At 45.4% G+C, this 26,655-nt stretch overlaps 1 protein-coding gene across 4 annotated transcripts; it reads left to right on the top strand.

Moving 5' to 3' along the window:
- The first annotated feature begins 1,564 nt into the window (after positions 1-1,564).
- Positions 1,565-19,788, top strand: glyr1 (glyoxylate reductase 1 homolog (Arabidopsis)). 4 transcript variants are annotated; one of them, XM_080904577.1, is made up of 16 exons: positions 1,565-1,685; positions 2,637-2,673; positions 2,754-2,833; positions 2,925-3,063; positions 8,822-8,932; positions 9,337-9,420; positions 12,562-12,615; positions 13,693-13,743; positions 13,912-13,985; positions 14,090-14,189; positions 14,343-14,453; positions 14,865-14,966; positions 15,100-15,262; positions 15,709-15,888; positions 17,159-17,283; positions 17,455-19,788. In XM_080904577.1, the coding sequence occupies exons 1-16, from the start codon at positions 1,648-1,650 to the stop codon at positions 17,527-17,529; spliced, it is 1,524 nt and encodes a 507-aa protein (XP_080760703.1). In that variant the 5' UTR covers positions 1,565-1,647; the 3' UTR covers positions 17,530-19,788. The 4 variants fall into 4 exon arrangements, with proteins under 4 accessions (XP_080760703.1, XP_080760705.1, XP_080760704.1 ...); XM_080904579.1 differs by lacking the exon at positions 9,337-9,420; XM_080904578.1 differs by lacking the exon at positions 12,562-12,615.
- The last annotated feature ends 6,867 nt before the right edge of the window (positions 19,789-26,655 follow it).

Below are 26,655 nucleotides of genomic sequence, written 5' to 3'. Positions count from 1 at the left end.
AGGCAACTTTGCCTATGGTACAATGTATGAAAGTATCTTTACTGCAGATACTACTATGGCTCTGCAGATTTATTCCTTTCATTTTAACCTGTGTCGCCTCACCTTGAAGTTGGAAAATACTTTTGGTGGTCAACTCTCTCAAGCAGTTTAACAGTTTCTGTTGTGCCTGTCACTGCTCCCTCTCTGTGTCCTTACCTGGTTCTTCCTGACCTTGCACTTTCTCCTCACGTTCCCCTCTTTCCTCGCTCCCTCTTTGGACTGATAATCATACACAAATAGATTGTATTCAATTAGATTAAAAAATTACATTAATATGAAAAAAAATATTAAGATCAATAATAAAAAAAAGTCCTCTCTCAGTGTACTTTCAACCAAAAGGCAAATAACCAAACCACATGAACATCTAATAAAAGATATAAACATTGAAGCACTGATCCAACATTATCCTTTATTGACGGATCCTTTGTTCTTACACTTTTACCTGAATGTGGCTCCTGGGTTTAATCTTGGCACATATGACAAAATAAGCAGCTTCTCTCACTCCATTTCAAACAGGACAGTGGTAACAACAGCAGGCTACGGACAATTTTAAGTTTTAGATTTTAAACAGCCTGTATACATTTCAATGGGAGCAACAGGACAGTCAAATGTCGCTGATTTTACTACAGAGCAGGACGGATTGTAGAGTAGCAAACATCGTCGGGAAACACGTTTCAACACTGCAGGTTACCTGGTGTAATGTTTTTCAGCTAAAAAGAAACATGGCCTGACTCCTACCAACTATATAAAGAGTAACTGAAGGTTAAATGCAGCTAATATGTCCTGTTTTAAGCCAGGCACTCACACCTCCGCTCCGCTACGTCTCAGCCACCATCGCTCTGGCAGAAAGAGCGCTAGAGCCAGAGCAGGGGAGAGCTGGAACAAACCATTTTGGGAGGGGGTGGGGGGGGGGTATGTATACTTTTGTTGTTAAAATATTACGTCTCAACCAAGTACTGTATGTTTTTTATATTTTTAGTAGTGTATCACACAAACAGCAAGTGTTGTCAAAAAAAGTAAGAAATCTTTGGGGGTGCTTTGATTCATTTTGCTGAAGCACCCCCAAAAATGGGCTAAAATCGCCCCTGGTGTAAAGTGCTTTGAGTGCTCACGTAACGTAGAAGCAGTTACTGTCACCGCACACCTGTGTAGAACAACTTGAATCCACCTGCAGTGCTCCTGCTCTCCCTCCACACACCCACACCCAGCGCCTCTCTCCCACCCTCCCTCCTTCTTGTGTGTCTTCAGGCAGCAGCAGAGTTGGCCGACCCTATGTGGAAAGCGCATTTTTGTAATAATGGCCGTTTGATTCGGCCGAGGCTTTGTGGCGGATCCCCTTCCCGATGTAACCTTCCCCGTTTCTGCCGGCCTGGGACCAGCGTGTGGCTCCCCGTGGCTGAGTCATTATTGTGGGTTTATATCGTTATGTATGGAAGATATGCTGTAGATATTGTGCACGCTGCTGTTGCTGCTGCTTGAAATGTGTAGTAAACAACAGAGCGACGGATGTGACGTACGAGAAAGGGGTGGGGCTGGCCTCACATGTGATTAGTGGGTGTGTGTTGTCTTTTCCTCTCATTCAGTGCGACGTTTTATTAAAGTTGTAAGATGGCGACGGTGCATCTGAGGATCGGGGATCTAGTGTGGTGAGTAACCTTTAGACAAGGTTGAGTGCTCCGGTTCCTGTCTGCGGGCCATAGAGCAGCGCTGCATTAGGACGTGTGGCAGTGATGTTTCTCCGTGCCGTAAACCAGGTGTAATCCTTGCAAGTGTTTCCCGTGCTGGGTTAGTGGATAGCCGACCCAAACAAATCGCTAACCGAGCTGACTCAGCCTGCAGCCGACGCTAGCTGCTGGCTAGCAAACAAGCTACAGTAACGGTTTAGACCCAAACTAGGCAGCTGTTTTTCCCCATGCAAACTTGTCTTTGGAGATCATTTTATTCCCCGTCGTGTGTGTGTGCGTGCAGACCTACGTTACACGGGCTCAGTGCCTCGGCTCGTGGAAATGTTGTGGTCTGCGACGATCTTTGCTAGCAGCGGAGCCTGAGCGGATGTCTGCGCTCGGCTTCCGTGTTACTGCGGGCGGGCACATTTGCAAGTTTTTCGTAAAGGCTTGATTTCCACACATTTGCGCATTTGTTTGTTGAGACCGTTACAAATGCACCGCGGGAAGGGTGGCAGACGACGCAGTTAGCAATCTGAGTGAAACCGGGCCGAACAAGTGCTGAGAAGGCGAGGGCAGTGTGCGGAGGCACGGCGACAAATCCCACCGAGCGCCGCGAGCTGAGCACGGGTACTGATCAGTACCAGCCGTCTGCGAATCCTGCTGTTAGCGCTCAGACTGCTGGCTCAATACTTTAGTACCGAATCAACACCGCGGGGGGTTGAGGCGGGCAGCTGATGCCACACAGACCTGGGAGTGATCCGCGCTTGGCCCAGTTTCTCTTTATCTGACAGTTCATGGAGTCTGACTTTCACTGATAATGTTAGCTGATGTATCGCGTCGCCAAAGCTCATTGTGGGACTGCTGAGCAGAGAGAGTACAGTGAACTGTGAAGATCGCGGGCTCGGTGCTGACTGTGTGGTCTTATTTCAGGGGGAAGCTCGGTCGTTACCCACCATGGCCAGGAAAGGTAAGGAGCCGCAGCTTGTCCATGCCTCTGTTAAATTAAGAAAATGACGGTAACGTTACACCAAAACACTCTCGTTTCAGATAGTGAGCCCCCCCAAGGACCTGAAAAAGCCCAGGGGCAAGAAATGCCACTTTGTGAAGTTCTTTGGAACAGAGGACCAGTAAGTATGGATCATCAGCTTCATGTTCTGGCCAAGCATGCTGTGCCTTCTCCAGCTGATGCGGGAGAGTTGTGTGTCTGTGTGTCTCCAGTGCCTGGATCAAAGTAGAACAGCTGAAGCCGTACCATGCCCACAAAGAAGAGATGATCAAGATAAATAAAGGAAAGCGCTTCCAGCAAGCTGTTGATGCAGTGGAGGACTTCTTAAAGAAAGCAAAGGGGAAAGAACAGGTGAAGCACGACACCTAACACCGAGAAGATGCAGAAAAATCACAGTCTGCTTAGATGTAACCCTGTACGTGATGACTGGAGGTTTTAAATTCATAGCAAGCGGCACCACAGTAATTTGCCTAATTAATGCTGAGCCTTTTGCTCAGTGTCTTTATTCACATAGACTGTCACAAACAGGTGTTTGTTTTTCTTTGTTTTATTTCTTTTTCTTAATCAAGAACATTAAAAGGGACTCGTGTGCTGTTAATGGTCAGAGAAGTCTGTGGCCACGTCCCCACAGAGCCCAGGACCCACAGCTGTGGTGCTGCGTGCTTTTTATAAAACTGAGTTTGTATGTGGAAATCTTCACATGCTGATGATGACGATGGGGCCTAGTAATCACACTAAAACAACAGGAGCAGCAGGAGTTCAGTGCAGCCTGCTGCCCTGCAGGTTGCTGTTTACAGAGCATAAACCTGTAGCTACAGAATGCAGTGGTCACACAGGACAGTGAACGCATCGCTGGTCCTGGTCCCGCCTCCTCCTTACCCAGGTTTATGGAGATGAATCAGTCTGTTAGATACGATGCTCCTCTGGATATCCAGTGTACCTGCCGTTCTCACCCTCGCGAACCGTGTTGCGCATCACGTCGACTGGCTCGAGCAGTTCTTTGGGATTCCTGCTAGCTTTTTCCAAGAGAAGGTTTTACCAGTGATACAGGAAAGATGCTACAGACATTTTCTTTTACTTGCCCTGAGCTCACCGTCTCAACAGCTCTGACTGTTTGCTTGTATGGGAGTTACTCGTCCTCTTTGCATGCAGCCTCTGTGTTGGTCTGTTGATGATGTGGATGCCCAGGTTCTTGGACTTCTCCACCACATCATCATCCCACAGGTGGTGTATCCTTCCTCTTCCTTTTGAAGTCAGTCAGCATCTCTTTTGTCTGATTCACATCCAGAAGGAGATTCCTCCCGTAGTCCAGCACTAGTACATCCAACCACTGCAGCTTTGTCACAGTGTCTGTAGGTGGCGTGACCCAGAGCTGTACTGAGAGTCTGAGGTGTGCACGATGAACCGCTGTCAGTAATCCACAGGATGTAGGGCTGTAGCTTCTCCGCTGAGAAATCAAAGGTGATCATCACCATGGAGATGGGAGTGCACTCTGTGTGTTATGTATGATTACATCATTTCCTCTGACATTTGTTTTTGTGTCTTTGTGAGCAAAGACTAGTCTCTACATCACCTTCATCACATGAGATGTGAGGGTCGGTGGATGACGTTTGGGCTGGTGTGGCTTGTAAATGCCCGATGCACTGAACAGCAGGTCTACTGCTCTTCTGTCTACAGCTGAAATGTTGTTGGCAGGTTGCTAATGTTTTATTCGGTGACATGCGATTAATGTTGCTGGTAATAACAATAAAGCATTAGGCTGCCATGTAGCAGGGGTGCTACTGTGGAGTGTGCAATGTCACATGCTCCCTCTGCATAGCTGCTGAGTGTAGATGTATCTCATGGGTCATGGATGTGTAAATGGAGCAGAGGTTGGTGCCTCATAGATTCAAATCTAAACAGTGTTTGAAACTCAAAACTGAAGTGCTGCAGAACGTACTGCACACTGTTCTCATCATTTCCTTCTTCAGTGTAACAAATACCAACATGGAGCACGTATGGAGAAAAATGAGCCTCAGTGGTTACAGCACGAGCCACGTGCAGTGAGTTGTGTGTAACCTTTGAGCACATGCTTCAATCCACACACAAATATGAAGCCATCTGACCACACGTAAAACTATCCGATCGTTCAGTCTGACGTCACTAGCCGTGTCTGGGCCTAAACTCCGCTGCAGGTCCATATATCAAACGATCACTGTGCATTACTGAGAGTTGAAAAACTGTCTAAAGTCTTTCATCTTTAATAAAATGATCAGCGTTCCGCTCTACCAGGTGTAACAATTGAGTTTAACATCCAGGCATCCATGAAAACGGAATTTATGACATTTAACGGAGTTAGAAGTTAGCAGGGAGTTAGCTCGCTAGCTTCTATCTAAATACAATATAGCATGTCCTGACTGCGGGGTTTTGGAAACAAATTAAAACGTACAGCTCTGTTATCACTTCCAGCATAAATGAAGACAGAAAACTAAACAGCAGTGACGTTTGTAGGGTTACTGAAGTTTGGCTAGCTGGTATATAATGATGTGCTACGTGACCGCTAGCGACACAGCTATGTTAGCATAATATAAACAAGCTAACTTTTTTTCCACTGGATAAAAGTTAACGTGAGTGTTCTCGGTGGTCAGGAACAAATGTAATCGCATGGCAGGATGCTGTAAAAGGACCAAACTTCAGCCAGGAGAACAACTGAGATAATCCATCCACAATACGAGGTTAGTCATTCATATACTGCTGCATGGGCTGGGCTGTAGTTACATCCTAAGGTTTTAAAAACTGAGCTTAAATAAATGATTAGTGGTAATAAAAGCCGAGGGAGGTCAACAGTGATCACTGACTGTTTTAGGAGCTTTTTGAGATCAAATAGAAGAAAATACATAACATTAAACATGTTAACAACACAAAAGCCATATTAAACGCAGACTACTTTAGGCCCGGAAGTAGGATTCGTCGCGTCATCCCTGAACAACCGGATATGCTGATCATTTACGCACAGTTTAGGAAGTTCAGCTTCACAAATGGGATGCGTTTGTCTTTCTCTGCATCCAGCTGTCTACTGCATGCAACGTTCCTCTCCATCACTTACAAACCCTAAAATATGAGTGCACCAATCGGCTGATCCGCACAGATCACATGCCTGCGTCGGATTCTGAGACAAATTTCATGCTGCCAGCTTCACACAGATCCACAAATGTAAGCTGTGTTCTTGTCCCAGTTCTGGGCTTCTTCTAAAGCTTTTAAGTTCCTATTTGGATCGATTCACCACAGATCGCCGTGACTCGACTCGGATCGACTGGTTTTCCGTTACAATCTGGTTCTACTAACGTGCGTGGTTGTCATCATAGCAACGTGGCCGAGCATCCCGTGGTGAAATTGATATGTGACATGGATTCCACAAAAAAGGTGGACATCGTTGTTGTTGTGCTTGTTACCAGTTTCAGACACTGTAAAAGATATTTGATTCGAATCTTACTGTTATCTAATAACAGCAGGCTAACACTAATATTAGCTTAATGACTAACCCTGAACATGTTAGCGTGTAGCAGCAGCTTATTTAAACCATAAGCTAACCTTCACAGAGTACTGTGTGGTGTCTGTAACCATAAATCTGTCCTTTGGTCGTTCTGTTCGTTTAGAAGAAGCCCAGATGTCCCAGTTTTACACTGGGTCTTGAATGCAGCTTACATTTGTGGATGTGTGTGAAGCTGGCAGCATGAAATCTGTCTCCCCACGCTGCCATGTGATCTGTGCATAACAGGCAGTTGGTGCACAGAGAAATGTTGCATGTGGCAGACATTTGTACGCACAGAGAGAGTTTTGAATGAGGAAACTGTCCGGACCTGAACTGAAGAAGTGATCAGTGTGTACGCCTTTGTATAGTAATAGTTTTACTGGTAGATACAGTTTGGAGCTGAGCTTCCACACAACACATGGATCCTCGTGGTGTGGTGCAGAGGGGGGTTCGTGGTGGATTAGGTTGGGGCTGCAGCTATCGAAGGTTTTAGTAATCGAGTAATCTGTCCTCGGTTCCATCGATAAATCAAGTAGAAGAATCCTTTAATTGTCACTAGGGCTGAGCCATATTATACAGTTTACGGTAATACCGGTACAATGTTAGGCAACGATGAGAAAATGAAATATCGCGATAGAATTTGGGTAAAACGCGCATGTGCAGTGCCTTTGTTGTCATATGCACATGGCCGAAAAAGCATGGCAGATTGAGTAAAACGGATGAACCAGAATTGGTTTGTAAAAATGGTGCCACTTGGAACTGGTTTGGTGTTTGTCCGGCAGATACACAACAAAGCACAGTTTTTTTGTTTGTTTTTTTGTTTGTTTTTTTGTAGAACATGCAGGCGGCCGTCGTTATTGCCGTATTTGTCGCACTAAGGTGCTCGTAAATCAGATTAATCTGGGTCCTAAACTCCGTCCTTTCAGGTCCCAAAGTCAAACAACACTGCAGCATCGCTGAGAGTTAAAAACTGTCTAAATTCTTTCATCTTTAATAAAACGATCAGCGTTGCTGCTTTACCAGGTGTAACTATGAAGTTTAACATCCAGGCATCCATGAAAACAGGATTTATTACATTTATCAGAGTTAGAAGTTAGCAGGAAGCTAGCGGAAGTTAGCTCGCTAGTTTCGCTAGTTACCTAAGCATGATATAGCATGTTCTGACTGAGAGATTTCTGAAAACATTCAAACGTACAGCTCTGCTATCACTTCCAACATAAATGAAGACAGGAAACTAAACAGCAGTGACGTTTGTAGGGTTACTGAAGTTGGGCTAGCTGGTATATAATGATGTGCTACGTGATCGCTAGCGACACAGCTATGTTAGCATAGCATAAACAGTGAAGCTGGAGGACGAACACTAACACTTTTCCCCTCAAAAGTTAACGTGAAGGTTCTTCATGGTTAGAGACAAATGCAATCGCATGGCAGGATGCTGTAAACGGACCAAACTTCAGTCAGGAGAACAACTGAGATAATCCATCCACAATACGAGGTTAGTCATTAATATACTGCAACAACATGGGAATAGAGCAGCTGTGATAGAATACAGCATTAATGAATCGATGGGACAGAAGTGGAGGAAGCAAGAAGAATGAGTTGAATAAAGTTTGATTTATCTGACTGCTTTGTTTCTTGTGCCTTATAATCCCGTGCACCTTATGGTCCGAGAAATACATATTTGACTTTTTTATTTGGCACACTGCAGTTTAATGTTGCAAAGCTCCTCTTTTTAACTTCAGTGGATATTATACATGGTTATGCTCAGGATATGTCAGCCCATTTCTACTGGAAATGCCTTTTGGTTAAACTTTCAGCAAGGAATTTGCATTTGCACTGTTAAATTTTTATAAAGCTTTAATGCACATAAAAACAGCTGCTTGTTTAAGTGAAAATAAATGGATGGGTTTTTTTTGTGCTAGTAAAGTTGTTCATGTTTGAGTTTGTGTGTAAGCCTCTAACACGGTGGCTGCAGTGAAGAAGCCAGCGTGTGCTTGTGTTAATTCAGTGGCTCAGAGTTTTACTGGTACATTTTATTGGCTTGTGAAAAATCTGAATCTAATTTAACGAACTCAGCATTTGATATTATTTCACGTTGAGTCTGAAACACGGAGCAGCTACAGAGGTTGCTTTTCCTCACGTCGGAGTTTGTTGATCAGCTGTTGGGATGAAGGACTCGCGCTAGCTTTTTCCGGCTGTTTTGGAAAACACATTTTCTTTTGGCTCCGCCTCTTTGCGTTGAAATGTCCCAGTGTCACCATCACTGCTGCTGTTGGGTCTGCGTGGGCTCGTTGTTGTCACTCTGTATTGGTTTGCTGCTACCAACTATGTTTCCACTGCACGTCTGTTTGTCGTGGCAAATGTGCACTCACGTTTCCATGGTGACAGTGGTGAGAGCCGCGTGTTAAACAAAGCATCGAGTCGAATTTTTCATTTACAGAATTACTGGATGAACGGCTGCAGCCCTGTTTGTTACTATTTTCAGGCAGATTTCTCTCCATAAACGTAAACACGTCTCATCACTGAGACTTTTCTCACGACATGTGAATAAACACGTTCAGTTTGGCAGCTCAGTGACACTGTGTGTGTTTTTGAAAGAACTCAGATGGCAAAGGAGACTCAAAAGGAAAGAAGACGCCCAACAAGCCACTAAAAATTCTGGATGAGGATGATGAGGACCTCAGTGCCCTAAAGGACCCCTCTGAGAAGGTCAGTTCAGACGCTAACACCACTGTGAAGATGACTGTATTTTATTGTAAAGGTTAAAAACGGTTCCCTTCCTGTCAGTGCTTGTCTAAAATATCAGAATCAAACCTGCTTGGACTGTTTTTGAAATATTATTATAAAACAACACCTGAGTTACATTTTGTAGCCACAGAAACAAAGAGTGTGGAGGACTAGTGAGTCAAAGTGAACCACATCCAGCTTCCATTGCTGTTCACAATTCATCTGTTTCCTGTTAAGAATGTGTGATGGTTTAAACAAACCAAAGTAAAAATAATCCAGTCGAGTCTCCTGCACATGATAGAGACAGCGCCCCCTGCAGCAGACGCTGACCTCTGCAGATTTCTCACTGATTTAAAGGTGAATATGTGTCTTTTTTCCTCCTTAAGGACTTAGCTGACTCTGACCCCGAGCCATCCACTATTGAGAGGCTGGGGGCTGGACCGGGCTCAGGATTCAAATGGGAAAGCAGCGTAGGTGAACGCCCCCTCCCACCAAGCCTTGTCTTGACTTCTACCTGACCTTAATCTTTGGCTTTAATTCACCAGCAACTGCAGACCTTTCCCTTCTGGCTTGTTTGGTGCTCTCTGTGACTGCTCAGATTGTTTGCTGTGATCTTGAAATGGTCAGCAAGCCTGCGTGCAGGGCTCAGTGCCACATGGAGCTTTGATTAGGGCTGGGCGTTTTGACTGAGAAATATTATAATTCAGATCATTTATCAGCACTGACACCACAGCAGAGGCCTTTGTGTCAAAGTAAGTGAGCATAAAACAGAAAAACATGAAGCAGATTTTCCTGGCCCGACTTTTTACAGCAGCCTTAAAAATATTCTGCAGTAGAACAAAAACTGAAGAAAACCACGAATCAGCATCTGAACATGACCTGATGCTGCTGAAGTCACAGAGGTTTGATTAGAGACACAGCTGAGAGTTTTGTAAAAGTTGACATTTCTTCAGTATTGACAGCAGAAATGAGGCTTTCTCGTCCAGAGTCGTTTTTGAAGTTTTGCTGTACAAATAATGCAGAAAACAGAGATCTGAGACTGGAAGCTGTTCCTGAAGTACACAGAGAGACAGAGCTGCGCAGGAAGTGAGATCTTATTGTGGCGGAAGCTAAACAGCCAAAGTCCGAGTGAATTAATGACGATGTTGATCAAACATGTAGTTTGATCTTCTTTTGCTGCTGGTTCAGTGAATTTTGGTCCGAGTGATGAAACCTGCAGCATCAGAGTCTGTGAGGTGTCGGCGTTCAGCAGCGACGTGTCTGCACACGTGCTGTCGGGGCTCCATCCACGCTCCGTGTTTACATCTTTGTGCACAATCCGTCTTCCTGCTCTCATTTACTGCTTTAGCTGTTTGGTGGCGGTGAAATAGTTTCGTGAGCTTTAATCCAAGTTTCTGGCAAAATACATTTATATTTAAAAATGGATTTAGGATTGAATGAATCGATGTGGCTTTATTCAAGCTAAACTCGATTTGAAACCGAAAATCAATTTTTTAAACCCTCCGTAGTTTTAGTTTAGTTGGCTGCCTGCTCCCTGACCTTCACTGACAGGTTAGGAAGCAGGCAGCCTCGGAGGTGTCATGAGGACCGAGCTGGTCCTTGGTTACGGGATGTGACCGCGCTGAATGAAATGCCCTTTGACAGGTTTGTATGTGTACGTATGCAAACGGCTCACCCACCAAAACAATGCAGACAGTAACAGTTTTTATTTGTCAGTAAACATTTGGGTGGGTGAAGGTGTCCAAACGTCAGCCTGCTACTGCACGTTACAGCTAATTATTGTCCCAGGAAGCAGTTCAAGCCCCCGTGTTAGTGCAGTGAGAGCCAGCGGCTCCTCAGGCTGCTTCATCACGCTTCCTTGTTTTAGTTTCCGGTCTATGCAAAACATCCATTTCCTCTTTGTCCGTCGTGTTAGGCAGAAATAACTGCACGTTCCTTTAGTCATGTAAAGCTCGTTCAATCAGTTTTTGGCTAAAATGGAGCCGTGAACCAGTCTGTAACTGGGGCCTCGTCACTGGTTTCTACTTTTATAGAGAAGGACAGTGAACTTGTGGGGTCACCTCATTTTAATAGAAGTATCAGAGTTCAATCTGCACTTTGTGGCGCAAACTAACACACATTTCCATGTTAACGTTATCCTGCTTTGTAACTCCAGTATGCTAACGTTCACAGACAGAAGAGCTGCATCGTCCTCTCGTAATTAACCAAAGTTATGAGCGCCAGCTAGATGCATGCAGCATGCAGCACTTGTTACAGATCTGAATCTTATATTTCTATTCATTTCAGATGGTGTGTTTTCTTTTTACCCCTTTAATAAGCCGTACCAAGGGCCACCTTAAAAACCAGGGCCACGTGTATGTTTGCATCACAGATCCGCTGACGGCTGCCTCCATAATAACAATTACAGCACTGTGCAAAAGTCTGGAGCCACCCTTTATTTCTTTAGATTTTACTACTGAGGAGCCTTTTCAGAGCTGTTCGCCCCTCGGCTGGCTGATAAGGTTTTGTTGTCACCCTGTCGGTTGTGCAACGGCGACTCCTTGTTCCTAGAGTATTTCAAAGTAGAATGGGAGGCAGAGCCTTCAGTTTTCAGGCCCCTCTTCTGTGGAACCAGCTTCCAGTTTGGATTCAGGAGACAGACACTATCTCTACTTTCAAGATTAGGCTTCAAACTTTCCTTTTTGCTAAAGCATATAGTTAGGGCTGGACCAGGTGACCCTGAATCCTCCCTTAGTTATGCTGCAATAGACGTAGGCTGCCGGGGATTCCCATGATGCATTGAGTTTTTCCTTTCCAGTCACCTTTCTCACTCAGCATGTGTTAACAGACCTCTCTGCACTGAATCGTTAGTTATTATTAACCCCTGTCTCTCTTCCACAGCATGTCTTCATCCTGTCTTCCTTCTCTCACCCCAACCAATCACAGCAGATGGCCCCGCCCCTCCCTGAGCCTGGTTCTGCCGGAGGTTTCTTCCTGTTAAAAGGGAGTTTTTCCTTCCCACTGTTGCCAAAGTGCTTGCTCACAGGGGGTCATCATCGTTGGCGTTCTGTGTTATTGTAGGGTCGACCTTACAGGATAACGCACCATGAGCCGGTTGTTGTTGTCATTTAATGCTGTATAAATAAAATTGAATTGAACCAAATATTCTCTTTCAGGCTCATTAGAGTAGTACAAACTTACATACTGTACTTCATGTCTGTTTACAGCTGTTACACCTACTTCTCATTTTCCTAAGATAAAATGAAGGAAATAAGGTGTGGCTTTAGACTCATTGCTGCTTCCCCAATTAAGCCCGAAATTCATAAAATCATAAAACTGGTGCTCTGCAAGAGTGTATCTCTAAAATGTCCATGTGTGAGAGGCTGCAGGTGAGATCATTACAGGCGTGGCTGTGGGAAGATGGCATGATGCAAACACCACCGCGCCTTAATGTGCTGTGTTGATGTTTACCTCGAATGTTTTCTTTTAAAACACTGTAGAGTGCAGACAGGCTGCCAACATTAGCTTTTAATGCAGGAGCTTTAGAACATGATTGAGTGGCTCTAACACTGTAACCTGTCAGATCACTGCACGTCTGTATGAACACTCATCCACTGCACTCTGTGTTGTAGCCTGTGAAGGATGATCCACATTTTCACCACTTTCTGCTCAGCCAGTCTGAAAAGGTAAGCAGGAACATGTGGTCAGAGGTTTCCATATACTCCGCATAGGCATGAATGACAGCTCATTTAAGTTTCTAATGTTTTTTACAACAACAAACAGGAATATGGTTTCCATTTATCTAGAATGTTCTCTGATTCGCACACCTGCACCAACACCAACATTTGGTTGCATGCTCTGGAGCCATCAGCACTCCGGAGTTCGGTTAAATTGGTTGGTTTGGTTTCTTGGCATGGACCAGTGTTTAATAGGTCTGAGGTCGGGCCTTTGGGAAGGACATTAGGCTGCTTTTCAAAACCAGTTTGTGGTATGTTTGGGATCATTGTCCTGTTGGAAAACCCAATCGTGTCGGAGGTTGAGGTTTTTTATTCCATTCACTCTGTGCAGTGTGCCAGTGTCGATGCTGCCTCCACCGTGTTTGACAGGTGGTACCGTGTTCTTCATTTTGAAGGCCTTAGATCTTTGTCTCATCTGGACTTTAAAGTTTGTACAACAGCAAACATGAGTTTAGCTTGAAGGTCAGTTTTGGATCAGGGGCTTCTGTCCATGGTGACTCGCTGGGACTCCACAGTTGTTGGCATTAAGATGTTAGTAGGACATAATCTCCACTGGAGAAGAGTTGTTTTTAACATCTCCAACACTTCAAACCTGATGAAATTCAATATCTGGTGTAAGATTTGTTTCACTGACACATTGTTTCTTATTGCAGCAACCACCAGTTAGTCTGCAACACAAACTTCACTTCTACACTCACATGTTTTCATGTCTAAGTTGGTCCTCTAATAATTCAGTTAATTAGATGAATTAAAAATGATGAAGTGTGTTTATAAAGCTTGCTGTAGTGGCAGCTGGTGACACTGTCAGTTATGTACCAGTTACTTGATGGCGTATGATGATTCCCGGTTCTGTAAGGAATGTGATGCAGATTATCTCCTCAGTCTGTCCACTTTGCTGCTTTTAGCACTAACTGATTATCGATTGGTGTGAAATGAAAACATGTTGTATGAATTACAGCTCGTTAAAAACGACTCGTTTTAAATATAAGTTGCATTGTTTTTACTTTGTCACCTCTGCGCCCACAGCCAGCTTCGTCAATGGAGCCCATTAGCAAACGCCTGAAGATCATTGAAGAGGTAAAAGCAATAATGTAGGCTGCTTTGATTTGCTTGAAATGATTGTTCATTGGCAGGAACAGAGACTTGCATGTGTGCACGGTGCATACCAGGCAAAGGACATGTGATTAATTTTTTCATTTAGTTCCCGTGAGTGTGATTTCTATAGATTTGCCTCTGATTGTGCAGGTCACAGGGTCAACATCTATCCAAGCAGCAGACAGCACAGCGATCAACGGCAGCATCACACCCACAGATAAGCGGTATGGCACATCCTCGTCACAGGGTTACACAACACTGTTGCTAAATTGATCACAGGGCTCGTTTTCATGCTTTGATCTGTATGTTCTCGGCTTCTGCTCTTCAGAATAGGCTTCCTGGGTCTGGGGCTGATGGGTAGCGGCATTGTTTCCAACCTGTTGAAAATGGGTCATGTCGTGACAGTGTGGAACCGCACTGCAGAAAAGGTAAACGCACTCATGGTCAGCCAGTGGCTGCTGTCTCTAACACGATCACATTCAGTCAGATTATAGGTTCAGCAGTATTAAAGCGCCCAACGTGGACGTGGTTGGTTGAAAGGGGGTGTGGCTTGCTGCTGATTCCTCCCTGCTATGTTTCAGTGTGACCTGTTCATCCAGGAGGGGGCACGGTTAGGCCGCACTCCTGCAGAAGTGGCCTCCATGTGTGACATCACCTTCTCCTGTGTGTCTGACCCTAAGGCTGCCAGAGACGTGAGTACGCTGCACCGTGGCATGTTCAACACCAGTCTGCAAATAACAAGCTAACGACAGAATAAACGTGAAGAAAAATCAAATGGATCCATGATTTCATGCATTCATCAAGTGCACAGAGATTTCCAGTCAGAGACTGAGTGGGTGGGGATTGTCATGGGTGAAGTGGGCGGGGCTATAAATGAACAGAAAGGTGCTCTGACTTTTTGAGTCACTGGCGCCAGCTGGTGTTTCACTGTAAGGAACATGGGTGTGAACGCGGCTCTTTGATGGATGTGACAAAGTTGTTCATTGAACAGGTCGTTGATATTTATTTAACTCTGAATCACACCAACAGTTATCGTGTGAGGCAAAGACACTAATGCAGATCAATCACATAGCTCTATATTCACATTTCTGTCTTTTATGAAGTTGGTGTTGGGACCCAGTGGAGTCCTACAAGGAATCAGACCGGGCAAATGCTACGTAGAGATGTCTACAGTCGATCCAGAGACCATCACAGAGCTCTCACAGGTAAACACCAGCATGATCCAGTAAATAAAATGATTTTAAAACTGTCTCATGCTGCCTTCATCTCGGTTAGAAGTACCTACAGTAGGAGCAGCTGAGTGTATCAATGAATTCTTATTCAGTATTTGAATGTCAGGTGATCACGTCACGCGGCGGCCGCTTCCTGGAAGCTCCGGTGGCAGGAAGCCAGCAGCTGTCCAACGACGGGATGCTGGTCATCCTGGCAGCTGGCGACAGGACGGTCTATGAGGACTGCAGCAGCTGCTTCCAGGCCATGGGCAAGACCTCGTTTTTTCTGGGTACGGAAAGATCGGCGTCCAGTACACTCAGCAAGGCCCACGCAGAAGACGGATGAAGTGTTGGGCTTTAGACATCCGAGGGGACACACATGCAGCAAAAGGAACTTGAGTTATTTGTGTGCCTTTGTCTATCAGTCTGCACCAGCCCATATCAACAAGATGAAAACATGAGAACTGCTCCTTTGTTATTAATCCGTGGCTGTCTTCCTCAGTGTCTCTCTCCCATCTCTCGCCCCTCACCCCAACCCATCGCCCCTCCCTCAGCCTGCTTCTGTGGGAGGTTTCTTCTTTCCTTCCTTTAGCACCTTGTTGTGATCTGGTGCTATGTAAATAAAAATTGTAGTGAATCATTGTAGCCAGTGCAGACTGATGGCACAGAGGATTTGGGCCAGATTATAACTGTGTGTGTGTGTGTGTGTGTGTGTGTGTGTGTGTGTGTGTTTAAGGTGAGGCAGGGAATGCTGCAAGGATGATGCTAATCCTCAACATGGTTCAAGGCAGCTTCATGGCCACTATTGCAGAGGGGCTAACATTGGCACAGGCCACGGGCCAATCACAGCAGACCTTCCTGGACATCCTGTGCCAGGGTCAGATGGCTAGCACCTTTGTGGACCAGAAATGCCAGAGTAAGTCAACACAGAGTGTGACGTCACTGCTCACTTTGATTTGTTGTCATTAGGGCTGCCATGATTAGTCGACTAGTCACGATTACGTCGACTATCAAACTCGTCGATGACTGATTTAATAGTCGACGCGTTGTTTGAAGCTTTGTAAGATCCCAAAAGACGCAGGAATAAGTAGCAGGATTTAAGAGTGTAATAACGGACTGAAACAGAAGATGGCAGCACTGCATGTACAAGGATGCCAGCTGCCGTTAAACAACAAGAAGAAGAAGAAGCAGCTGTGTCCGGTATCGTAGCTGTGTCCAAATTCAGGAACTGCATCCTCCTGTGCCCGCATTAGTAGGCCAGTTACGTTACAGCGACACGACGAAGACGGTCCAAATTTGAAGACTCCGACAAATGAGCCCTTCATGTCCCCAGATTTGAAGGATGGGTGGGGTGTATACTTCGTGGCCCAACCTATCCCAGAATTCATAGCGCAGCCCAGCTCAGTTTCCAACAATGGCGGCAGCTAGTTAGTTTTAATATTACTCTTATTATTCTTTCTGGGTCACAAAATAAACGTTTAACATATTTTCAGGCGAGAATGTAGCTGTGTAAACCTCAAATATCGGCTCAGTTTATCAAGACACCACATATTTTCAAAAGCGCTCCGACGTTTTCGGAGACGTCTGTTACCCACTAGCTCGATAGCGAGCCGGGGGCTAGGCACTTTTTTCAGTATTTTATTTGTTCCTGAGTAAATCGGTTTGGCTGAGATTAAAGTTTTTACACAGCTGAATAAACATCAAGCAGACAGCTGATTATCAGAAGTGTGAGATGCTCGAGGATTTACTTTATATTTTAGATAGCAAGAAGTTTATTAAACTTCACCAAAACAATCTGCAGATTTCATTAAAATTTAATAAACTATCATCTTGTCTTTATTTTTAATTAGCACAGACCTTGAACACTTCAAGCTGTAAGCTAATGATAGTTATATAAGAGCAGAGCTGCTGGTGCAATAAGCTGTACGTTTTACACCCAATGGATGATGATCTGATTAGTCGACTATCAAAATAACCGTTTGTGGCAGCCCTAGTTGTCATAGTGTAGTGGCTTCGCCTAACAGTCAAAGATCCGTGGTTGAACTGGGGAACGTGCCAAATCGAGACTGCAGCTTATTTTTTCTTCTTCTTTTTTTAGTCTTAACTGGGACAAAAACAAGTCCCATGAATATCAGGAGGTCCTACTGTAACCTAGCCTGTAATGACCGTCTTCCTGCCCCTTCCAGATATTTTACAGGGCAACTTTAAACCAGACTACTATTTGAAACACATTCAGAAGGACCTAAGGCTAGCCATCTCCATGGGCGACATGGCCAACCATCCAACCCCGATGGCTGCAGCTGCCAACGAGGTACAGCTCTCACAGCTTTCTCCTCTAAATTTCTGTAATTCTTTGTGGTAAAACTTTTCTTCTCAGAAATGAAGTGTTTCCTGCTCATGTTGCTTGTCCTCTAACATATGAGCCTTGGGGCAGCAGAAACGTTTTTTCTCCGTTGTCCAGCCGTTGTTTTCTGTTTTGCAGGTTTATAAGCGGGCCAAGGCACTGGACCAGTCGGACAATGACATTTCAGCAGTTTACAGAGCCTACATTCACTAGAGCGAGGTGTGGCCTGGCCTGTGGACCACACAGTCTTTGATCCCTCTTTTTCTCCCTTTGTCATTAAAGGTTTTTTGTTTTTAATTTGAAACTTTTATTTTATTTTTCACCCCAGTGCCAGCCGCGTTACCTGCCCGCAATTCCGGGACTGTAATTCCGTGTTTTAGAGGCAACATTAAGCATTGCACTGACTGTACTGTGGGAATTTTATGCTGTAAGAGTGCCAGGAACGAGGCTGAACTACTGCACTGCTGCAGTTTGCCGTCAGAGGGGCGCTTTGCCTCGTTCCTGACATCGTTGTTATAAAACAGTATGAGTAATGCTGGGCGCTACTGTCAAGCTAAACAAATTGCCATGTGGAATCAGAACCCTAACATATTTGAGTTTTCCCCCTTTTGTTTAATTATCTGTGTGAGCTCTGCTCCAGAAATCCATGAGAGTAAGCAACAGAACATGCCACTGCATTGCCTTAATATTGTAACCCCTCGGGTCCTTCGACAATACACGTATTTATTTATGCCTCTTTTAAGGTCTTCTTTGTGCAGTTGGCTTCTTCCCGTGTGTAACCACAGAATTTAGGCTTTTCCATTAGTGTGATTTTGTTTGAAACAAGTGGAGGACAAAGCTGCAGATGTGCCGAGGCCTTAAAATGCAGATGTTTCTCCTCATGGTTTGAGATTTCCACTTTTGAAACGCTTCGGCCTTTCTCGTGGAAGACTTTGTTTTTCCTCTTTAAATATATGAACCTAGATCGATCCCGTTTGAGCTGACAGCTCAGTGTTGAATCGTTGTTAGGCGCTAGCGTTAGAGCCAAGCTAAGGCCAGAGTGACACTTAAACTGTAGGCCCTGTAGACTTTAGTCAAAGCAGACCAACACACAGGTCGTTTTAGACACTATTTGTTACATGACTGTGTTCACTCAGTCTGAGTCTCAATGCTTGATATTGATTTGGTCGGCTGGCCTCAATAAAATTACGAGCAAACAAAGTGGGCGGAGGTTTGACTGTAAAGGTCATCACAGGCTGGCACAACACAACTGATCAGTGAGGTTTGTGGCCCAGCTTGTGACAGATGATCATTAAAATGAAATCCCAAAGAGATGTTGGAGGTCTCAGTTATAGTAGTTTATCTACAATATGTTACTGAGTGTTTCATGTATTTAATGTTTGGACTCAGATCTTTGTGATTGCAGCATTGGCTGTGTGTGTTGGCCCTGACAGGCTCCAGCCACCCAGATAAAGACAATTACTGAGATGGTGAGGGAACAACACGGCCCAACACTGTATGAATCCATCACAGGCCCCGTGGGCCAAGCTTTGACTTCCCAACATGATATGAAGCCAGCTCACTGGTGTCCTCACAGGGCTTAGTGATTTTAGTCTTATTGGTACCCATGAAGACCTCTGCTATGTAGCATCAAACGTACCTGCTATCAGTAAGACAGCGTATGCAAGTACAAATGTGGCACAGTAGTGAGGTTTTCTTCTTCTCTGCTTCAAACTCAAAGATGCGACATATCTTCTAAGACTGACAGGGCTCGGCCACCAGTCAACCAAGGGGATTATTCTGATACTTTAGGGTGTCGGCGGCGTCGTGTTTGAAGTCGTTAGTCCAAGTTTATTCTGTCCCATATGTTCAGGAAGTGCTGCGGCAGGCCTACAAACATGTGAGGGTCATTTTTATTTTCAGATTGAACATTGAAACCAAATGGCTTTTGAAAACGTGCGTCTGCACCACCAGGTTGGTCTACTGTATCTTATCCAGTATGACATGAAGAAACCAAAACGGGCCGATCACCCACCAGTTCATGGTTTTATCATCTGAGGCTACACGTTTGTCGAAACGTAGTTACCAAGCGATCTGTGAGAAACATTTTGTTAGCCAAGGTTAAGTTTTTAATTTTGGTTTGTCAGACACGCTCTAGACTTCAAAGAGCTGTTTTTAGAAGATGTAAATAGCACATTAGGATAAGTAGGGTTCCTTTTCTATCTGCGGTAATCAGGATTAATGAAGAAGCTACTTTTGGTTTTGACTCTACAGAGCGAATGTCTAACATCTGTGTCTTAATACTGTAGATTGCTCAGTTCAAATGTAAATGGTTTATAAATATATGGCTTATATAATCTGGCTTATTGTGATGGAATAATGACTGGGATCCCATTGATGCAAGGTGGGAGGAACTTTGGGGCTATTTATGATTTTGTGTACATGTGAAAATATCAAGACTTTTGTGCTGTTTAATAAATCCTAAACTCCTAATTGCTGATGTGTACGTGTGCACTGACTGTTTATCTCCTGCTAGTAATATCACACTGTTCATTTGAATATGCTTTGAGCAGTCTGAGAGGCCAGAAAGCACAGCTAATGGTTATGACCACAGTGTGACATCGCTGGATGGTAGGGTAACACACCGTGTCACACAGGTCCTCTCACACTGGTTTGTTGAACCTGGCACTGTTCACTGTACTCACATGGCATCCAGTCATCAGATCTCAGCCCAAAGGAGCACCTTTAGCCACTGGGGATTCATTCCCCTAAAACTAGGTTTGTATTGAGAGGTGCTGGGGTTTCAGTTGGGACTTGGATGCCCTAAAAACATCAAAAACATCTTAGTTGAAACAGTTGGACTCTGTGTATGAACTGCTGAATCTCCGACTCTTCTCCAGTCCCAATCTTATCAAAAGTAACTATAGTAATCACAGTATGCAAATCCTGTATAGCAGCTAGCCTAACACCTCAGAGCATCAAATCCTCATAAATATGAAAACTACAGCTGTTCCTCTGTAATAGCCACTGAATTCTGACACATCATCTAAAACTCTAAAAATACATTTTTGTGGTCATTTCACTTCATCAGGCCTCAAACAGGTTTTGAGCCACCAGAGGATGAACTTGTCCTTTCAGAGCTAAATGTAACTGATGTGGGCACATCCATCCATCATCTTCTGCTTATCTGGGACCGGGTCGCGGGGGCAGCAGCCCAAGCAGAGAATCCCGCTCGCCAGCCACCTCCTCCAGATGCCCGAACCACCTCAACTGGCTCCTTTCGATGTGGAGAAGCAGCGGCTCTACTCTGAGCCCCTCCCGAATGGCCGAACTTCTCACCCTATCTCTAAGGGAGAGGCCAGCCACCCTTCGGAGGAAGCTCATTTCCACCGCTTGTATCCGCGATCTCGTTCTTTCGGTCACTACCCACAGCTCGTGGCCATAGGTGAGGGCAGGGACGTAGATTGACCAGTAAATTGAGAGCTGCATCACTGCAGCCGCAGCACCAATCCGTCTGTCGATCTCCGGCTCCCTTCTCCCATCACTTGTGAACAAGACCCTGAGATACTTAAACTCCTCCACTTGGGGCAGGAACTCATCCCCAACCCAGAGTGGGCACTCCACCCTTTTCCAGCTGAGGACCATGGCCTCAGATTTGGAGGTGCTGATTCTCATTCCCACTGCTTCACACTCGGCTGCAAACCGTTCCAAGGCAAGCTGGTGGCCATCACCTGATGAAGCCAACAGAACCACATCATCTGCAAAAAGCAGAGATGAGATCCTGAGACCACCAAAGTGAAAGCCCTCCGCCACTTGGCTACGCCTAGAAATTCTGTCCATAAAAATTATGAACAGAATTGGTGACAAAGGGGCAGCCCTGGCGGAGCCCATCACCCACACCCATACTCCCGGAGCACCCCCCACAAGACCCCCCCCCCCCCGAGGGACACGGTCGAATGCCTTCTCCAAGTCCACAAAGCACATGTAGACTGGATGGGCAAACTCCCATGCGCCCTCGAGTATCCTCGAGAGGATAAAGAGCTGGTCCAGTGTTCCACGAAGGGAGTTGTTTAACTGCCTCAGTGACCTCGCCCCCAGAGATTGGCGGGTCATCCCCTTCGTCCCCAGACTCTGCTTCCGCCACGGAAGACGTGCCAGTGGGATTGATGAGATCCTCTTAGTATTCCTTCCACCGTCCGACGATTTTCTGAGTCGAAGTCAGCAGCACTCCACCCGCACTATACACAGTGCAGGTAGAACACTGCTTTCCCCTCCACAGTCGCCTGACAGTTTGCCAGAATCTCTTCGAGGCGTCTGAAAGTCTTTTTCCATGGCCTCTCCGAATTCCTCCCACACCCGAGTTTTTCGTATTCCGCTTGGCCTGTCGGTACCTATCAGCTGCCTCCGGAGTCCCACAGACTAACCAAGCCCGTTAGGACTCCTTCTTCTTTCGGCAATGGAGGTGCTGAACATGGTCCATTCGGACTCAATGTCCCCAGTCTCCCTCGGAATGCTGTTGAAGCTCTGCCGGAGGTGTGAGTTGAAGATCTCGCGGACCAGGGCCTCTGCTAGACATTCCCCGTCACCTGATCCCACTCACCACCAGATGGTGAGCAGTTGACAGCTCAGCCCCTCTCTTTACCCGAGTGTCCAAAACATATGGCCTCAGGTCTGGTGATACGATTCCAAAATCGATCATCGACCTGTGGACTAGAGCGTCCTGGTGCCACGTGCACTTATGGACACTCTTATGTTCGAACATGGTGTTCGTTATGGCCAAACTGTGGTTTGCACAGAAGTCCAATAACAAAACACCGCTCGCATTCAGATCCGGGAGGCTGTTCCTCCCAATCACACCCTTCCAGGTCTCACTGTCGTTGCCCACGTGAGCGTTGAAGTCTCCCAGCAGGACAACAGAGTCTCCAGGGGGAGCACCCTCCAGTGCCCCACCCAGGGACTCTAAGAAGGCTGGGTACTCTGAACTGCCACTCAGCGCATAAGCACAGACGACAGTCAGGTACTGTTCCCTGACCCGAAGGCGAAGGGAACAAACCCTCTCGTCCACTGGGAGAAACCCCAACATACCAGCAGCAAGCCGAGGGGATACCAAGATACCCTCTCACCAGGGGCAACTCCAGACTGAGACAGAGTCCAGCCCCTCTCCAGGAGACTGGTTCCAGAGCCCAAGCCATGCGTTGAGGTGAGCCCGACTATATCTAGCCGGTACCTCTCAACCTCATGCACTAGCTCAGGCTCCTTCCCCACCAGAGAGGTGACATTCCATGTCCCAATCGCTTGTCTTGGTAGCCGGGGATCGCTTCGCCAAGGCCTCCACTCCTGGCCGCCGCCCGGCTCACTTTGCACCCGACAATGTGCAATGTGATGTGGGCACAGTGAATGCTAAATATCTTTGAACCTGCTATTGTTATTGATGCTGTCATATCAAACTCATTACTCTCTTGCAGTAAAACTGACAAAAGACTGACCCTCTGTCACTCAGCTGCAAATCCAGATCCTGTGTGGAAATGCATGGCTGCTTCTGCTTTTACCTCACACTTGGAAAGGCACTAGGATCAGAGTTAAATTATGGAATGTTGGATTCATTTATCCACAGGTTCAAAGGAGGCTGACTCCAAATTGTTGCCACAGCCTCGAAGGATCGCTGATGAGTATAAAACACCCAATCACACTGGTGCAGGATTCACACTGTGGCTTCGTTCTTTGAACATGATAGAAAATGATAAAAACACAGAGTGAATAAATAACATTTTATTATGTCTCCAAAAGTTGATTCTGTTCATCTGGACGTAGCGTTTTGTGGGAGAAACATTTCGTCACTCATCCAAGTGACTTCTTCAGTCTCAGCTGACTGCAGGTTTCAATCTTATGAACAATACATTTGCATAATGACTGAAACCAGCCCACTGAAAGAACAATGGGCTGGGAGGTCAGTCCCTTAATCTTAATTATGCAAATTCTCATGACCATTGATCAAAACCCACTGATCAAAGCCCACTGATCAAAGCCCACTGATCAATAACCATGAGTCCCATTCACAGAGAGGTGGGGAATGGCTGCAATCACAGCATTGTAAGATGGTGACAGATGTACCCTTAGGCCCCCTCCTCGATTCAGAGATGGTCTTTCCCTTTTCACGTAAATGGCCTCCTTGACTCCGTCCTCAAACCAGCGTTCCTCCCTGTCCAGGATGTTACATCCTCATCATTGAAAGAGTGTCCACTGGCCTGTAGGTGTAAACAGACTGCAGAGTCCTGGCCTGACGAGGAGGCTCTTCTGTGTTGTGCCATCCGCTTCGCCAGAGGTTGTTTGGTTTCCCCGATGTATAAATCCTGGCAATCCTCCTGCACTGAACAGCGTACACTATGTTACTCTGTTTGTGTCGGGGACCCGATCCTTGGGGTGGACCAAGTTTTGGGATTTAAAAGCCACAGAGACCCGGTGTTTAGAAAAAATGCGTCTCAACTGCTCCGATACTCCTGACATGTACGGGATCACTACAGGTGGGCAGCGGTTGTCCTTCCCTCCTGGATCGGCTGGAGCTTTCTTTAGGAGCCTTTCCTGCTTTGACAAAAGTCCAGCTGGGATAACCACATTTACTCAGGGCCTTCCTGATGTTCTTCTGCCTCCCTGGCTGCTGTGTCAGTAGGGATGGTGTTCGCTCTGTGTTGTAGCGTCCTGATGACGCCCAGTTTGTGCTCCAGTGGATGATGAGAGTCAAACCTTAAATACTGATCTGTATGTGTAGGTTTACGGTACACGTCAGCTTTTAGATGTCCCCCATTACTGATGGAAATCTCACAGTCTAAGAAGGCTAACCTGCCACTTTTCATATCCTCCCTGGTGAATTTGATGTGTTGGTCCACTGAGTTAATGTGATCCGTGAAATGTGGAACGTCCTGAGATTTGATTTTCACCCAGGTGTCATCCACATGTCTGAACCAATGGATTGGTGGTGTTCCAGGGTAGGATAGCAAAGCCCTCTTTTCCACTTCTTCCATGTACAAATTGGCCACAGTGGGTGAAACTGGGGAGCCCACGGCACACCCATGTTTCTGCCTGTAGAACTGACCCTTGTATGTGAAGTAGGTGGAATGAAGACACAGTTCCAAAAGCAAACACACTTGGTCAATGCTGAAACATTTATTATGATTCTACTAGACATGGACTTCAAGCTGTATGAGAGCAAATGGATGTGACGAGTCTCATGACGTGGCAAAACAGAATGGCATAAAAGCAGGCGTGTGTGTGATGTATGCGGTACCTTCATCCCTAACAATACTGCTGTAATGGCACTAAATTAGAAACACTGGTTGATTGATTTAAAGATAAAGTTTAATGAAGATGTGTCACACCTTAACAACAGCCCCTCACAAACAAACAGCTTCATTTAAATAAAGTTTTAAAGCTCCTTTTGCAGGTGAACAGCCAATGATATTTCATATTTCCAGGTTATGATGTTTCACTTAGACTCTAGTTGTGATCTGATATTTTTGGAAGTTTTCCCCTTATATTATTACTGCAGAATGTCATACTACAGGACTGATAATCAAAAGAGTGGAGACTCGGATGAAGCAGGTAGGTGGTGAGGATCCAGAGAAACGTAGAGACATCATTTGGGGACTAGGCAGCCCTGAGTATGCTTAAACATTTGAACTTCTTCTGCCTTTTATTGTAATTTTGTAACTGAGAAGATAACTGTCCAGATTTGTCCTGCCTGACAGGGAGACAGAGCACAGGCTTCCTGTCACACCTGGCTGGGAATCCTGGAAGGATGAGTCAGAGGATCTGCACGAATGGGATTGACACCTGACGGTGTGAACAGAGGGATTTGTTAGAAATACGTTTTTTGATCAAGTTTCTTTTAATATTAATTGCAATGTATGCTCATAATTACACTCCTCGTTAGAAGGATAAGCCCACAGTGTGAAGGGTTAACACAGAGAGTTGAGTGTTGAAGGTAAATTGCGACATGCTTACACAACACTATTTCAGACAAGGAGAGGCTGCCTTGGCCTCGTGTGGGGGTACAACATGCTGTTCCAGCCATGTCTGGTAACAGCTGTAAGGTAGGAGGCGTGTTCTCACACAGAGCCCTGACTGGAGGTCAAAGACCATCAGGACAACAAATCAGAGAGAGCATCTCCCCACCAACAGCCAATAACAAATATTTCCTGTGTTCATATGTCTGATATATGCTTTGAGTGATGAATTGTACTTCCCTTGTCCATGTGCACTGCTGTGCAGCCCGAGTCTTTGCCTGATAATAAAATAGTGTGAACTGCTCGAGTGTGTCCTGAATGTCTGTCCTGATTCAGTCTTTTCAGACACAAGATTCAGGTCAGGCTTGTGAACGCCAGGATCTCTCTATATATTTGGTAAAAATGAAATGTGATCATTTTTAATCCAAAACAGAAACACACTGTATTATTTCAGACAAATCTGGAATGTTGTCTGCTAAAGGGCAGAAGGCTGAGCATTGTCTCATAGACCAGCTTGAACCAGGACACAAATGCTATGCGTGAGGCAGTGATGGGTGCGTCTTAAATGTCATGGTGTGAGATCAGTTTGCAGAGGCTAATATTAGCAGTGCTGACAGACGATGTTAGAGCATCTTTAAAGCTGCAGAGAATCGACAAAATATGAACAATCAGTGGAAGCAATGTTACTTGTAACTAAAAATAAACTTCATTCCAGACAAAGTATTCACAAGAGCAACAACAGATCAGTTCAACCAAAAAATGCCACGACAGCCTGACGAAGCTAAGCTAACGTAGCCTAAGTCCAGTGGAAGCTTCTGGTATTCCCTTAAAGCAAAATGTGAGCTGGGGTCTCAGATCTGTCTGATGCTGGTTCTCTCACATTTAGCTTTCCTCAGTTTTTCCCTTTAGTCTCACGTGTTTCCATTGTTATGTTAAACATGTTAGCCTTGGTTAACAGTCTCAGTCAGTAGTAGAAACCAGTCACTCATGTCTTTCTTTTAAAACCTGCTGCATTTTACCACACACACACACACACACACACACACACACACACACACGCTTGTGAGCTCACCTCCAACTGCAGCCATGCAGAAGATCCAGGTCAGCATCTCATCCTGTCCATCGGGCTCGGCTCCATGTGCAAATGAACCTTTTTGTTGTGCAAAAAGAGACGATTTCTCCAGGCTGCCATCAAAACCAGCTAATGTAAATAATAATGTATTTGCAATCCACGTTTTACTTGTATATGTGATGTTTGATTGCAGTCAGTGAAACACTTGATGCATTGAAAACAGAGAAATACTTTCATCTCCACAGACCAGCTGCTCCTTCCTCCCTCCAGTCTTTGCAGCGTGCTTTC

This window comes from Rhamphochromis sp. 'chilingali', assembly GCF_963969265.1.
Source record: "Rhamphochromis sp. 'chilingali' genome assembly, chromosome: 15".
Taxonomy (NCBI): Eukaryota; Metazoa; Chordata; class Actinopteri; order Cichliformes; family Cichlidae; genus Rhamphochromis; species Rhamphochromis sp. 'chilingali'.
This window is presented reverse-complemented; position numbering and strand designations above follow the sequence as displayed.

Excerpts from the sequence above, each read along its gene's own strand:
- glyr1 (XM_080904577.1), top strand. The coding sequence starts at position 1,648 with ATGGCGACGGTGCATCTGAGGATCGGGGATCTAGTGTG. Across the intron at positions 2,674-2,753 it reads ACCCACCATGGCCAGGAAAG|ATAGTGAGCCCCCCCAAGGA; the intron begins GTAAGGAGCCGC and ends CTCTCGTTTCAG. Across the intron at positions 14,967-15,099 it reads CCATCACAGAGCTCTCACAG|GTGATCACGTCACGCGGCGG; the intron begins GTAAACACCAGC and ends TTTGAATGTCAG.